Below are 14,846 nucleotides of genomic sequence, written 5' to 3'. Positions count from 1 at the left end.
GTAAGAATTGCCTGGGGCAAGGGTTTCACGGATAATAATAGCAAAGAAAAAATTGGATCGCCTTGTATGTTGCTTCTAGTGATTCTGTTATAATGATAACAGGGGGATTTGCATAAACAGGAACATCTGCATCGAGATCAGTATCTGACCCCACAAATATCTTTACTTCGTGCCAGAGGAGCTACAACTTGCACTGTTCTGATAAAAGAGAAGTCAAGTTTCCCGCTACGTAACACAGAGCCATTGAAAAAGCTTCAATCTAGACGGGCAAAAGAAGGGGGACAGTGGTATTTATTGTCGCACCATGACCTACAGCACTGGGAAGGTTTCTTCTTCTTGGATCCTCAATGTCAAGAGTAAGGACTTAGTATGCATCCCAAATGGCACCCTATTCCATATATAGTGCACTCCATTTGACCAGAGCCCTAGGGGTCCTGGTCAGAAGCAATGGACTATATATGGAATAGGGTGCCATTTGGGACACAGACGTAAGGAGAGGTGATGGATCTTTTCTTCAGTAGTGATGAATGCTGCCTGGGAGAGCAACAGAACAAAGTAACAAACTCCCTGACACATGACCTCCTCCTGGAAGCAGATAACCATATGTGCACACGATACCATTGTTTGAAGGTCGTCTGTAAATCATAGATGGTGGGAGCCCGCTTTAATCTAACAGTGTGTGTGTGTGTGTGTGTGTGTGTGTGTGTGTGTGTGTGTGTGTGTGTGTGTGTGTGTGTGTGGCATTTGGCTGGCAGATGCCCAAAGTGTTCCATTCCATCGATACCAAAGAACCTAAAGTCTTAAGGTTGGTGCTGAACATTTCTACATCCCACACAATATTTTTAAAGTCATTTCAAAATTCCTCCACCAAGAAGCTCTCACTGCACACAAACATGCTTTAGCTCCCTCACAGTTTGAGGTACTACTGTACACTTCCACAAAAAGTAACAGTTGGAGAAATTCTGTGTTGTTGCAGAGCATCCAAGCAGAAGAGGAGCTGCCTGGGTTCTGCTCCAGCGGCTCTGAAAAAAACAATACCTCAGGAAGCTGAAAGTCACAAGACTAAGATCTTTTAATCCCTATCAAGACGCATTCCATATATCTACTGTCTCAGCACCTGACCTGGGTTCAAATACTATTTCAATTCTTTCAATAACTTGAGCGTTTGGACTAGCCTGCTTGGAGTGACAGTTTTGGGAGCATTTTATAGCATTGAATAATATTTGAACCCAGGTATCCTTACCACTGGACAGTCAGGCTGTACTGAATCAGACACCGCAATGCTGGCTCTCTCTTCCTCTGCTAACAAGCATCTCACCCTCATCACAAACAACCAATCCCAAAGGATAAGGAAGTGATGCATAAGGCGGGACTAGACTATCCTCATAGCAAAAATACACATCCATTTATTTCGATGTTGGATTTAGCGTTGGTTTAGTATCAACAGTAATTGAAATACAATGTGTTAGAATTGGAAAGAAAATGTATTGTCCAAAATCTTGTTTACATAATCACTGTATGAAGGTTAAAATGCCAAGACTGTTACACATTATAGAAAGAGCTAGAGAATTAGAACTGAAGGTATTGTTATTGTTGGTCCAACGTGCAGCACAGGAATGCAAAAGGTCTGTGTTTAGGATCTATAAATAATACAGATTTATCCATACTGTCAATGTGCCAGAACAGAAGTGACCCAGGCGAGTAGTCAGTCTGCAGAAACAATTTCCATTGTGTCAGTTATATTTCTTAAATTAAAGATATTCAAGTTAGCTGTACTTAAATTTAAAGTACTTTCAATATCAGTGGGTTATTATGCCCAAAATAAACCAATTTGAACCATATGAACCCATAGAATTACATATTAGGGTCGCTGTGTATGAACCTATATGATCGGTACTGTATCTAAAACCAGAGTGCTAAAATGGGTTTCTAACAGAACAGTTCCCCCAAACTGGACCTCTCAACTCCAACAGTTAGCTCCATTCTATCAGGAAACAGCTCTTGGTTGCCAAAGGCTTTGCTATCAATGACCAGAATTGTTTGAGGCAGCCATTATCATGCCATCTCAATATTTTCAGGGGGGATTCAATAATGTGCTTCCTTACATTATGTCAGGGGTGTGTCATGACAACAGTCAGAAGTGTGTATCCTTTAACATAGGAATTACAGTAGGCGGGTGAGACATACTTGAATCTATGGTAACTTTCCCAAAATTCCCAGTTTTTCCAGAAATCCCAGCAACCCAACTTGGATCCTTATGAATGTTTCCCTATTCACATTTCATCCAACACAACTTAACTTTAAAGATCTTAAATACATTTCCAGACAAATTCAAATAAACTCATAGATTAGGATGACACAGGGTGGAGGGATGAGCTTCCTTTGTGAGTGAGCTATACACGTGGAGCACAACAGGGTGCTCTGTGGACCTGTGGTGCTCTGTGGTGTTAAACATCTGTGGCCACAGCTCAATGGATTCTGACCGAGTGTCTGAGCTGCAGTCACTGTCAGACACAAAGTCAGTCCAGTTCTCCTCTAACTCCCTCAGCAGTCCCAAGCTTCTAGCTCCATGCTCCTGCTGCTTCCCTGGCTCCGGCTCCAGACTGCAGCGGCATTTATCATTTCAATTCCCTTTGCCTTACCCACTGTGTTTTAGGAGCACACCGCAAGGGTTTGCGGGCGGCGAGAGTATTTAGAGTACCAAGAGCCATTTGAGAAGGGGGGGAAAAAATCAACTAAAATGTGGAAGCTCATTGACGGCAACACAGGCAAAGATGGTATGTTAGAGAAGCCAGAGGAAGTTGAAGATAGGGGAGGTTTTTACATTCATACTGGATCTTGATCATGAGCACTGGTTGAAGTCCAGCCTGGTTTAGTTGAATCAACTTTGGAAACGGGTAGTTCAGATCCTGGATGCTGATTGGTTGATAGGCATTATTTATTGACTTTAAATTGTCGGCAAACGCCTGTTAACAGTTCCTTCCGAATTCTCTCTCCTTCTTGAAGACTTTACTGCAGGGATCATTAACTAGATACAGATGCGGGGCAAATGTTTCTTGAGCGGACGGTGGGGCTGCAAATTGACTGACTAAACAGATAGAATATTTGACTAAAACAATCGTTTCACACCTGGATTACATTTAAGGACATTGCCCTGCGTAGGGTGCAGTCTTTCGGATAGGACATTAAAGCTGGTGCCATTCAAAATCCCATGGCACTTATTGTAAGAGTAGGGGAGTTCACAGCGGTATCAAGGCTAAATTCCCAACCTGGCCACATTCCATCATGCCCACCTAATCGGCATATATCACTCCTCACCGGATGTGTGGTGAGCATTCTGGCACGAAAATGGTCACCGTGCATCCCTGAGGTGGGTGCTACACATTGATGGTGGATGAGGTCAGTTTCCCCCTACTATGTAAAAAGTGCTTAGCAGTTCCTCAGTTTGTAGAAAAGCGCTATATAAATCCAATCAATTATTATTATTTGTATACGATCACATACAGAATGTCTCTAATATGCGTGGGAATACTTGAACAGATTTGAAAATCACTTGGAGCTGATTTCCTGGTGTTTTTCTATCTTATGTCCACAAAACATGGGGGTCCACCATACACATGGTTTTGACCCGCGGGCCGCCAGTTGGGGAACCCAGCTTTCCTTTATCGTTTCATAAAGAGGATGCAATTTGGATTTTTACCATGAGCCCCAGAAATGACTCCATTACTTCACATTAGACTCAAAGCAGAGACAGGGAAGCCGAATGAAAACCATGTGTACGGTGGAGGTGAACTCAAAGCGACAGGAGCCTGCTTTCTGTAACACCACAGTCTCATTAGTCACACATCCTTTCCAATCGAAGAGCGATCCCACACACAGCAGGGCCATAACACTGCCTTCATGTTGTTAAAACCGAACCATGGATTACAGTTTCTTCTGGCCCGTAGACTACTTTCAGGGTGAGGAACCATCGAACATCAAGTTGTAAAATTCTGAACTTCCCCTTTAAAGAGGACTCATTAGCATTTGAAGAGAGCAGTAAGGTAAACATAACCAAAGTATTGACTGCCTGCTTACAATGTAAGTGAACCAATGTCATTTATTTTGTGTGTGAACTATCCCTTTTACATGGAACGCAGTGGGGAGACTTGACAGGAACTGAGACCGGGACATCTGAGGAGCAGAACCGACCCTTAGGGGAGTGTCAAAACATGACACGGGTACATGATGAAAAGGTTCCAAACACAGAGCAAAGCCACTGTAGAGAGTTTGTCTAGCTTAACTGACTGGCCATGCTGACGACATGTGCAGTGGACAGAGTAACATTTCAATCGTGCATTTTTGGTGGATAACAAATCAAGATCACAAAACCAATGACCTACACTCTGGAGATATAGTTAGGAAATCAAATGTATTGGAGAAAAGCATTGTGGTCCTGTGTAGAGTTCGGCACTAGCACATCCAGGATAGTGGGTTCGAGTCGCACTGTGGCCACCAATATAAACACTTATGCCCACATGACTAAATTGCTTGGATAAAAGTGTTTGCTAAATGGCATAAATTACATTATTCTTCCTGACTAGCATTTCACCCATGATAAACCTCTAACTTAATCCCGATCAACATGGATCTCTTTTTTCCCATTTTTTAAGTGTATTTTTAAAAAAGCATAGCCTACGCATCAATGATTTAAATGTTTGGTTAACTTCAAAACATATTGGGCAAAAATGTATTTTTAAGGATAACAAGTCACCATCCATTAATCATTTGGAAAATGGAAATTCAAGCAATCTTTGCCAAAAGGACCTTTGCGATAAATCAAGACTTGACAGTACCGTCTGCCAGCCTCAAGTACGTTGGGAAAAGCATTCTGAGACTGTCATTTGTTTTGTAAAAAGCCTGGTTGCTCACCCATGACCACACTGGGTGAGCTGATAAATTGGACACTGATGCCCAATTCCAAATCAATCCCTACGCACGTGGAGATACGAAAAGATATTATAGGTGTTAGTGATATGGCAATATCTCCACCTTGCCCCTTGGATAGGCTAGGTGGAGTTTTCACCATATTGCTCATCTCCACAAGTGCATAGGGTGTAGGGGTCGATTTGGGATTGGGCCAAGTCCAAACAGACAGTGATACTCAGAGAGGGATGCCAAGGAGAGCTCAGAAACAGCACAGTAGGAGCCTTGGGCCTTCTAACAGGAGGTTAACAGGAGGTGGGGTGGGGGTCAACACAAGACCTTAACCCAAGGCAACAAAGTACACTTCAGCACCTCTACTCCAAACACAATGAAGGTTATACAACATGCTCAGCTCACGCACACTCGGGTGGGTTGAAGATAAACATATAACTGGTACAAAGTCAGGAGGGAGGAAAAACATTACATTTTTGGTCCATTCCCAAATTGGATCACTCTCTTCCTTATGGTCCTAATCTTTCAATGTTTGCAGATATGGTGGAAGCCTTACCACTACACTGGTTATACCTATTCAGAAATGCTAACATAAACGAAGATAGGACCAAGGGGAAGGGATACAGGGAGCGAATTGGGACAGGCTTTGAGAGAGCGATTCCTACCTTCCCATCAAGGCGTGCGGTCTCTCCTGGGCTGACCCGGGCATTGCGGGGTGGAAGAGTGAAGGTTGGAGACTCCGGACTTGGAGAACCGCGGCCTAATGTCAAGCTGGTCTTGGAGATACGCGTTGTAGTCACGAGCTGCACATCCCCCATATTTCTGTAAAGGATAGAATTACTTTATTGAAAATTGTTTTGATAATGCTCTTCACTTTTATAGGCCACATCCCCAATGGCATTCTATTCCATACGTAGTGAAGTACTTTTGACCAGGGTCCATAGCAGACTATAAAGGGAATAGGGACACAGCTAATGGCTGTTTGGCTTCACATATTACAGATGAAATCGAAATGTGATTCCTGTCTTTATATACTTTTCTCTTTAATCTAATCCACCATTTGGGGTGTATTTATTACGTCTCGCAACGTAAACCGTTAAAAGAACCAAACAGAGCAAACGGAATGAAAATGGGAAGGGACCTACCGGAATCTGTCCAATAGAAATGCTTGTTTTTGTTGCAAAATGTTCTCAGTTTGGAGTAAACATTTCCTGTTGCAAGCGTACAAACCTCTTTGCAACAGAATCGGTATAATGAATACACCCTGGTGTCGAGCCAAATCAGTAGACCTTATCAACCATAAAAACAATTGTGAATCAATGGATGATTTTTAACAATCATTACTTTTGCAAGTTTTGAGCTTGTTATTCTTATACACCTAGTTTAGCTTTGGAAGGCCAAGCTGTAGAGGTAGTTAAGGAAATATTAGAAAATAACTGCAACTTCCTTTTCCTGATGATTTAGGGGAAATACCTCCCATGTTTATTTTCCAGCACAGGCTTGAACAGAAATGGCACTCAGACACCTTTTCAGCCCCCCGACCACATTTCTGTGACAGAGTCAAAAGTCAAATTTAGAGCAAATAAGCAACCCCAAAAAAAATATTCAACAAAAAGAATAATCACCATATTTGACTACTCAAAGTTTTCTGGATCACAGTACGTGCTCAATCTAGCTCTAGCTGGCCAACATTTGCATCCCTGCGTATCTAATCTAAGTCATTAGAATAGCTAAATAAGGACAACACCCACATACTGTACTCAGTAGGTCCGACAGATGCCTTGGTCATTGTATATCCATGTGTGGAATGTGTTAATCACCACCATGGTCTCAAATAGAGGAGTTGGGACAAGTACACGTGTTTTTATCCTGCCTGTTTTGAGACGTTAGATGCCTAACGCTGGTATAAACACGGGGCCGTCAGTCTGCAGCCATATGGAGCTGCAGCCATATGGAGCTGCAGCCATATGGAGCTGCAGCAATATGGAGCTGCAGCAATATGGAGCTGCAGCAATATGGAGCTGCAGCCGGTGCCCCCTGAGGATGAACGTGAGAGTGGCACAGGGTAGAAAACCATGAATGTTACCTCCACGAGATGCCAGAAGGGCTTGTTGGACTACTCTCCAGCTTAACAACAAGTACTGGTGGTATTAAGCAAAAGGATTTGATGATTAACAACTACCAGTTCCACTGGGAAACAGGAAAGGCAGTTATACCTTTGAGCAGAGGATGAAAGCTCATGCCGCATTTAGTTTCATTAATCTGCTTCAAAAAAAAACTTTGCAAAAAAAACTCGTTGTACTCTACGGTTCAATGGCAGTGGCTTTCAAGCCTCAAACAAAGAACTTGAGCATAGCCTTTATTAGAATTTAATACAATTCATATCCCAAATCCACACAATGCCACGTAACATCACATGGGATTAATAATGATGTCAATACAGCTGTGTATTTGATGTGGCGTGTTGTAAAGCCCTCTTGCTCTTTTGGTGTTGTGAGAGCGGTGTCAGTTCAGGGTAACTGAGGGGCTTTGAAATGTGTTTTTAGTTGAGGCCCTGGTCAAAAGTAGTGAACTGTATAGGGAATAGGGTGCCATTTGGGACACAGCCTTTGCCATTGGGTTATTACCTCACAGACATGGCATGACACACTCAAAACATGACATTGACATGCCCTGTCAGCAAACAAAAGCATCACAAGAAGGGGAAGGATTTAGCTTGAGCTCTGGGTAAACATGTTAGTGACATTAAATGAATCTAACAAAAGAAGCTTGATTGGCCCCAACGTCAATGCAGTCTATCTACAAAAAGTTAATGTATTATTACTCTGCAAGTATACTAACAAAAATATTTTAAAATGCAACATGTAAAATTTCAGTTCCATGTTTCATGAGCTGAAATAAAATATCCCCGTAATTTTCCAGACGCACAAAAAGTGTATTTCTCTCAAATTTTGTGCACGAATTTGTTTACATCCCTGTTAGTGAGCATTTCTCCTTTTCCAAGATAATACTTCCACCTGACAGGTGGCATATCAAGCTGATCAAACAGCACAATCATTACACAGGTGCACCTTGTGCTGGGGACAATAAAAGGCCTTTCTAAAATATGCGGTCTTCTTTATCCCTAACAGAAACTCATTCTTCAATCCCAGGAGCCTCTTCAACCTTGTCGTTATATCTTTGGACGCCGAAAAGGACTTTGACCAAGTTGAGTGGTCCTATCTATTCAAGGTCCGACAGAAATGTAATATTGGAGATGGGTTCACAAAATGGATCCAGCTTTTATATAGTAACCCCTGTGTGAGAATACCCACGTACCAAACTTTGTCACCACGATTTAACCTTTATATAGGGACAAAGCAAGGTTGTGCGCTGTTGCCTCTGTTTTTTGCTCTAATCATTGAATCTCTCGCTCAGGCGATATACGGCTATAATAGGATTTCACTATACACAGATGACATTCTCCTATACAGTGGCTTGCGAAAGTATACACCCCTCTTGACATTTTTCCTATTTTGCTGGAATTAAAATATCTCTATTTTTTTTTTTTTTTTTGGGGGGTTGTATCATTTGATCAAAATATTTTTGATTGTGACAAGAAAAGAAAAACTTTACCGTGCATAACTATTCACCCCCCCCCCCCCAAAAATCAATACTTTGTAGAGCCACCTTTTGGAGCAATTACAACAGCAAGTCTCTTGGGGTATGTCTCTATAAGCTTGGCACGTCTAGCTGCTGGGATTTTTGCCCCTTCAAGGCAAAACTGCTCCAGCTCCTTCAAGTTGGATGGGTTCCGCTGGTGTACAACAGTCTAAGTCATACCATAGATTCTCAATTGGATTGAGGTCTGGGCTTTGACTAGGCCATTCCAAAACATTTAAATATGTTTCCCCTTAACCCACTCGAGTGTTGCTTTAGCAGTATGCTTAGGGTCATTGTCCTGCTGGAAGGTGAACCTCGGTGACAGTCTCAAATCTCTGGAAGACAAACAGGTTTCCCTCAAATGTCCCTGTATTTAGCACTATCCATCATTCCTTCAACTCTGAAAAGTTTACCAGTCCCTGCCGATGGAAAAACATCCCCACAGCATGATGCTGCACCACCATGCTTCACTGTGGGAGTGGTGTTTTCGGAGTGATGAGGTGTTGGGTTTGCGCCAGACATAGTATTTTCCTTGATGGCCAAAAACCTCAATTGTACCCTCATCTGACCAGAGTACCTTCTTCCATAAGTTTGGGGTGTCTCCCACATGCATTTTGGCAAACACCAAACGTGTTTGCTTATTTTTTTCTTCAAGCAATAGCTATTTTCTGGCCACTCTTCCATAAAGCCCAGCTCTGTGGAGTGTACGGCTTAAAGTGGTCCTGTAGACAAATACTCCAATCTCAGCTGTGGAGCTTTGCAGGTCCTTCAGGGTTATCTTTTATCTCTTTGTTGCCTCTCTGATTAATGCCCTCCTTGCCTGATCCATGACGTTTAGTGGGTGGCCCTCTTGGCAGGTTTGATGTGGTTCCATATTCTTCCCATTTTTTAATAATGGATTTAAAATTGTGCTCCGTGGGATGTTCAAAGTTTCTCATATTATTTTCTAGCACAACACTGATCTGTACTTCTCCACAACTTTGTCCCTGACCTGTTTGGAGAGCTCATTGGTCTTCATGGTGCCCCTTGCTTAGTGGTGTTGCAGACTGTGGGGATTTTCAGAACAGGTGTATATATATACACACACACACACACACACAGACAGACAGAGATCATGTGACAAATAAAGTCCACCTGTGTGCAAACAAACTAATTATGTGACTTCTAAAGGTAATTGGTTGCACCAGATCTTATTTAGGGGCTTCATAGCAAAAGGGATAATACATATGAATGCACAACTTTTCATTTTTATTTATATTTTTAAAATATGTTTTAAAATCTATTTCACTTCACCAATTTGGACTATTTTGTATATGTCCATTACATGACATTATAATAATCTATTTAAATTACAGGTTGTAATGCAACAAAATAGGAAAAACTTAATGGGGGATGAATACTTTTGCAAGGCACTGCATGTAGTTACCAAACAATACCCCTCAGTATTTAAAGAGAATTTCACCCCTCTGATGCAAAAACTCAAGACAAACATACAATTTAAGAACTCGCCCAATTTCATTGCTCAGAAGAATTAATGCCATTAAAATAGTCTTCCTCCCACAACTGCTTTACCTAATCCAGAACATCCCAGTATTCATACCTAAGTCCTTTCATTAAACTGGACTCAATTATCAATCCATTCATCTGGGATTATAAAACACACAGGATAGGTAAAAACACCTCTAATTCCAAGATGGAAGTAGGATTGTCTCTCCCAAATGTTCTATTTTACTATTGGGCTGCTAACCTCTGTGCTGTTATGTTTTTGCTGGATGATGCATTTCCGTCATCCAGTTGGCTTAGTATGGAGCGTGAGGATTGCCCCCAATTCTCTATTGGCACTGGTTTTGTCACCTGTCATGTTGATGTCACTTTATAGTGACAATCCTATTATACACAGCACGGTCCGAATCTGGAAGCAAATTAAAGTCTATTTTGACCTTACACCAATATCATTCCTGCTTCCTGTTGACAGAAATCCCTCCTTTGCCCCCTCTAACACCTTAGAACAATGGGGAGAACTAGAGATCAATACCATATGGGATCTATATATAAATTCAGCAAAAACGTTTGTCCCTATTTCTTCAGGACCCTGTCTTTCAAAGAATTTGTAAAAATCCAAATGACTTTACAGATCTTGATTGTAAAGGGTTTAAACACCGTTCCCCATGCTTGTTCAATTAACCATAAACAATTAATGAACATACACCTGTGGAACGGTCGTTAAGACACTAACAGCTTACAGACGGTAGGCAATTAAGGTCAAAGTTCTGAAAACCTAGGACACTAAAGAGGCCTTTCTACTGACTCTGAAAAACACCAAAAGAAAGATGCACAGGGTCCCTGCTCATCTGTGTTAATGTGCCTTAGGCATGCTGCAAGACGGCATGAGGACTGCAGATGTGGCCAGGGCACTAAATTACAATGTCCGTAATGTGAGACGCCTAAGACAGCGCTACAAGGAGACAGGACGGACAGCTGATCGTCCTCACAGTGGCAGACCACATGTAACAACACCTGCACAGGATCGGTACATCCAAACATCACACCTGTGGGACAGGTGCAGGATGGCAACAACTGCCCAAGTTACACCAGGAATGCACAATCCCTCCATCAGTGCTCAGACTGTCCGCAATAGGCTGAGAGATGCTGAACTGAGGACTTGTAGGCCTGTTGTAAGGCAGGTCCTCACCAGACATCACCGGCAACAACGTTGCCTATGGGCACAAACCCACCGTTGCTGGACCAGACAGGACTGGCAAAGTGTTCTTCACTGACGAGTCGCGGTTTTGTGTCACCAGGGGTGATGGTCGGATTCACGTTTGTCATTGAAGGAATGAACGTTACACCGAGGCCTGTACTCTGGAGCGGGATTGATTTGGAGGTGGAGGGTCCGTCATGGTTTGGGGCGGAGTGTCGCAGCATCATCGGACTGAGATTGGCTGCAATAACAACAACAATCTCAACGCTGTGAATTACAGGGAAGACATCCTCCTCCCTCATGCGGTACCCTTCCTGCAGGCTCATCCTGACATGACCCTCCAGCATGACAATGCCACCAGCCATACTGCTCGTTCTGTGCGTGATTTCCTGCAAGACAGGAATGTCAGAGTTCTGCCATAGCCTGCGAAGAGCCCAGATCTCAATCCCATTGAGCACGTCTGGGAAGTGTTGGATCGGAGGGTGAGGGCTAGGGCCATTCCCCCCAGAAATGTCTGGGAACTTGCAGGTGCCTTGGCGGAAGAGTGGGGTAACATCTCACATCAATAACTGTCAAATCTGGTGCAGTCCATGAGGAGGAGATGCACTGCAGTACTTAATGACTTATGATCTTGACCCCCCCTTTGTTCAGGGACACATTCCATTTCTGTTAGTCACAGGTCTGTGGAACTTGTTCAGTTTATGTCTCAGTTGTTGAATCTTATGTTCATAAAAATATTTACATGTTAAGTTTGCTGAAAGTAAATGCAGTTGACAGTGGGAGGAAGTTTATTTTTTGCCAAGTTTATAAAGATGCCATTTCTGCCCTGCAGTGGACAGACAATGACAGATTTCAATGATTACATCACCATGCGCCGTGTTACATTTTACATTCATGTCAACACAAAAAAAAATATGTTTTAAAAAAGGTACATACTTTCTTAATGACTTAATGTTTATTGTATGTGCAACAGAAAAGGGGAGGGTAAACAAAATCAGAGAGAAGCCAACTCACTGTACTCTGTGTTGGGCTGCCTTTGCCATAGGAGGGGCAGTGGAGGACCAAGGCCTGCCTCTGTTTAGGAATCCTGATGCTTGCTCGTCGGAGGAATCACCACTGGCTACCCCTGGGGCTGGGTTTGTGAGCATCCCTCCTTTTTTCTTCTGTTTGCATGGATAAAATTAGTTAAGGTAGGAAAACATTATTTGTCTAAGGACAAACAGAGCTGCACATCTTCACATGGATTGAGAGTAATTGGTTCATTTGTTTATTGATTGAATTAATAAGTATATAGTTGCTCCAGCCTGATTTATTTTTAAATGACCGATGATAAAACACAATAAATGCCCAAAGGCGTCCGATTTCCAATTTTGTCCTCTTTTTCCGTTTGATTCTCAAAAGTCCATATTATGTTACTCTATTTAGCCTGTCAAATGATGGCTTACTTCCAAAAGAAGTCTGAGTCTTTGTTCAACTAACACAACATCACGTTAAACACATCTATCAAGGAAGAACACATGGTCTCGATTAAAAGTTAAATACTTTGTTTTATTCATTAGCTTCTCTTCAGTTGGAAATCAAAACGAAAATGAGGAGAAACTGATGCAAACAAAATTGGAGTATAACCTCAGGTGGAATCTAAACATGTGCTTGGTGAGGACTAGAGAATGAAAACAGTTGTGTTGCTTGTATTGACTTTCCATCAGCCACAGGAATTAACATAAATGGTTCCTGTCTGAGAAAACATTTAATTGACAGGATGTGCAAGGCCTATAATAACCAACAAAGTCCCTTTTTGCTGTATAAACCATCAAGACAGGGAAAAAAAACAACTGTTAGTTGTTATTCTGTACACAAATTCGACAAACAGTTCCCTCTAAGCATAGCACGAACATCAAAAGGTTGCCCTTAACTACAGAACTGTTGTTTTTCTGAATGCATTCTTCTATCCGTGTCCCAAATGATCCATGGGCTCTGGTCAAAAGTAGTGTACTATATAGGGAATAGGGTGCCATTTGGGATGCATGTTCTGTAATCCATCATCAGGATGCCATGTTGCTTGCCATCTATGAAATAATAACATTGGGCCACTATCAGCAAAAACACAGCCAGACCTGTGTTTCATTAATTATTTATTGGAACACCAAGATAGGCACATTGGTGCTTTATCAGTGGACACATTGCAGAATGTATATTCAGTTTATTTGAGCTATGATGTTTTGCATGGCCCCGAGTCAGTCATGCTTCATACCTCACATTCGACATGGTCAAAGTAAGGTTCATACCCTTTAAAAACCAATATCAATAAAAAGAACCACGGCATAATAAAAAGCAGGCAAATAAAAATGCTTGCAATAGCTGATAGAAGACAAACCACTAAAAATGTATCACTGTTATTGCAAACCCACATAAACGTGGCTATTTCCATACATAAGACTATTTAACTGTGTTAACCCTTAACAACATGGGCCCAGGAGGCCCACAGGAATATTGGTTCCATCCAAAGTACTCCAATACCAATGCTCCTTTCATCTAAGGGTTAAGTCACATATGCATACCTGGAATACCTGGCTGGGAGAGATGTACTCTGACAATTTGGGGGACCGTTGCTAGCAATAAGCAAACACTTTTACATGGCCATGGGGTCATTCACCTTCACTCGAGGCCATTAGGATGAGATAATCCACAGCACATAAGGTATACACATTCCAAAGTATACCCTTTTCCCTATGTAGTGCACTACTTTTGACCAGGCTCTGGGCAAAAGTAGAGCACTATATAGGGAATAGGGTGCCATTTGGGACGCACAATGAATCACCAGGATGACAAACCGGTGTACAACACGGAGGGGACTGCAGTTAAATACAAAGGACATAATGAAAGGAGAATGATGGGGCCAAACTGGATAACGTGTGTATGAACACAACATCTAATCTTACTCAGAGTAGAGTCACACTTGGAGCTTTTGGTAAATGTGACACACTGTTGACTGACAGCTGGGGGAAACATGAGTTAGGAGAATAAAAAAAATAAAAAATGAATACCAAATAAATAAAAACTGGGTCCATGATGTACATGGACAATACTACTGCTTGTCAATAGCATCAGGAAGCTCATAGGACAGGACTGTGATAAGGCTAGTAACAACCCAGTAACCCACACCTCTCAACAAAGTACATCCCAAATGGCACCCTATTCCCAATATAGTGCACTACCTTTGACCAGGGCCCATGCCTCATAACAGTTTCAGTTGCCAACTGTGACTGTAGCCGAGTCATGTCATATCAAACCATAATAATAAGTTTGTTTTCCATAAATCTGTACTGTACTTTTGTTTATCCCGTGTGTAACTCTGTTTTTTGTCGCACTGCTTTGCTTTATCTTGGCCAGGTCGCAGTTGTAAATGAGAACTTGTTTTCAACTGGGATACCTGGTTAAATAAAAGGTGAAATAATGTGTTGGTTTTTATCCACATGGGAAGATTCCAGATTTCCTGCTTATTTTCTCCTGATTTCAGGATTATTACAAATGGGATTTCTGGAAAACCTGGGAATTTTACATAACCTACTGTAACACCAACCAGCTC

The 14,846-nt window shown here is 42.0% G+C and overlaps 1 protein-coding gene across 4 annotated transcripts in view; it reads right to left on the bottom strand.

Annotated features, from left to right (window-relative positions):
- The window catches only part of LOC118385968 (myosin light chain kinase, smooth muscle-like), an 82,883-nt gene that overhangs the window by 57,170 nt on the left and 10,867 nt on the right, over window positions 1-14,846 (bottom strand). For 3 of the 4 annotated variants that reach the window (XM_035773250.1, XM_035773249.1, XM_035773251.1), the window contains exons 2-3: window positions 12,275-12,423; window positions 5,583-5,739 (exon numbers count right to left, since the gene is read on the bottom strand). In XM_035773250.1, coding sequence (XP_035629143.1) covers window positions 5,583-5,739; window positions 12,275-12,408 — 291 coding nt within the window. In that variant the 5' untranslated portion in view covers window positions 12,409-12,423. The remainder of the gene's footprint in view (window positions 1-5,582; window positions 5,740-12,274; window positions 12,424-14,846) is intronic. The other variant, XM_035773252.1, reaches the window with a different exon arrangement.

This window comes from Oncorhynchus keta, chromosome 7 (genome assembly GCF_023373465.1).
Source record: "Oncorhynchus keta strain PuntledgeMale-10-30-2019 chromosome 7, Oket_V2, whole genome shotgun sequence".
NCBI lineage: Eukaryota > Metazoa > Chordata > Actinopteri > Salmoniformes > Salmonidae > Oncorhynchus > Oncorhynchus keta.
The sequence above is the reverse complement of the archived record's forward strand: the minus strand, read 5'-3'. Positions and strand labels throughout refer to the sequence as shown.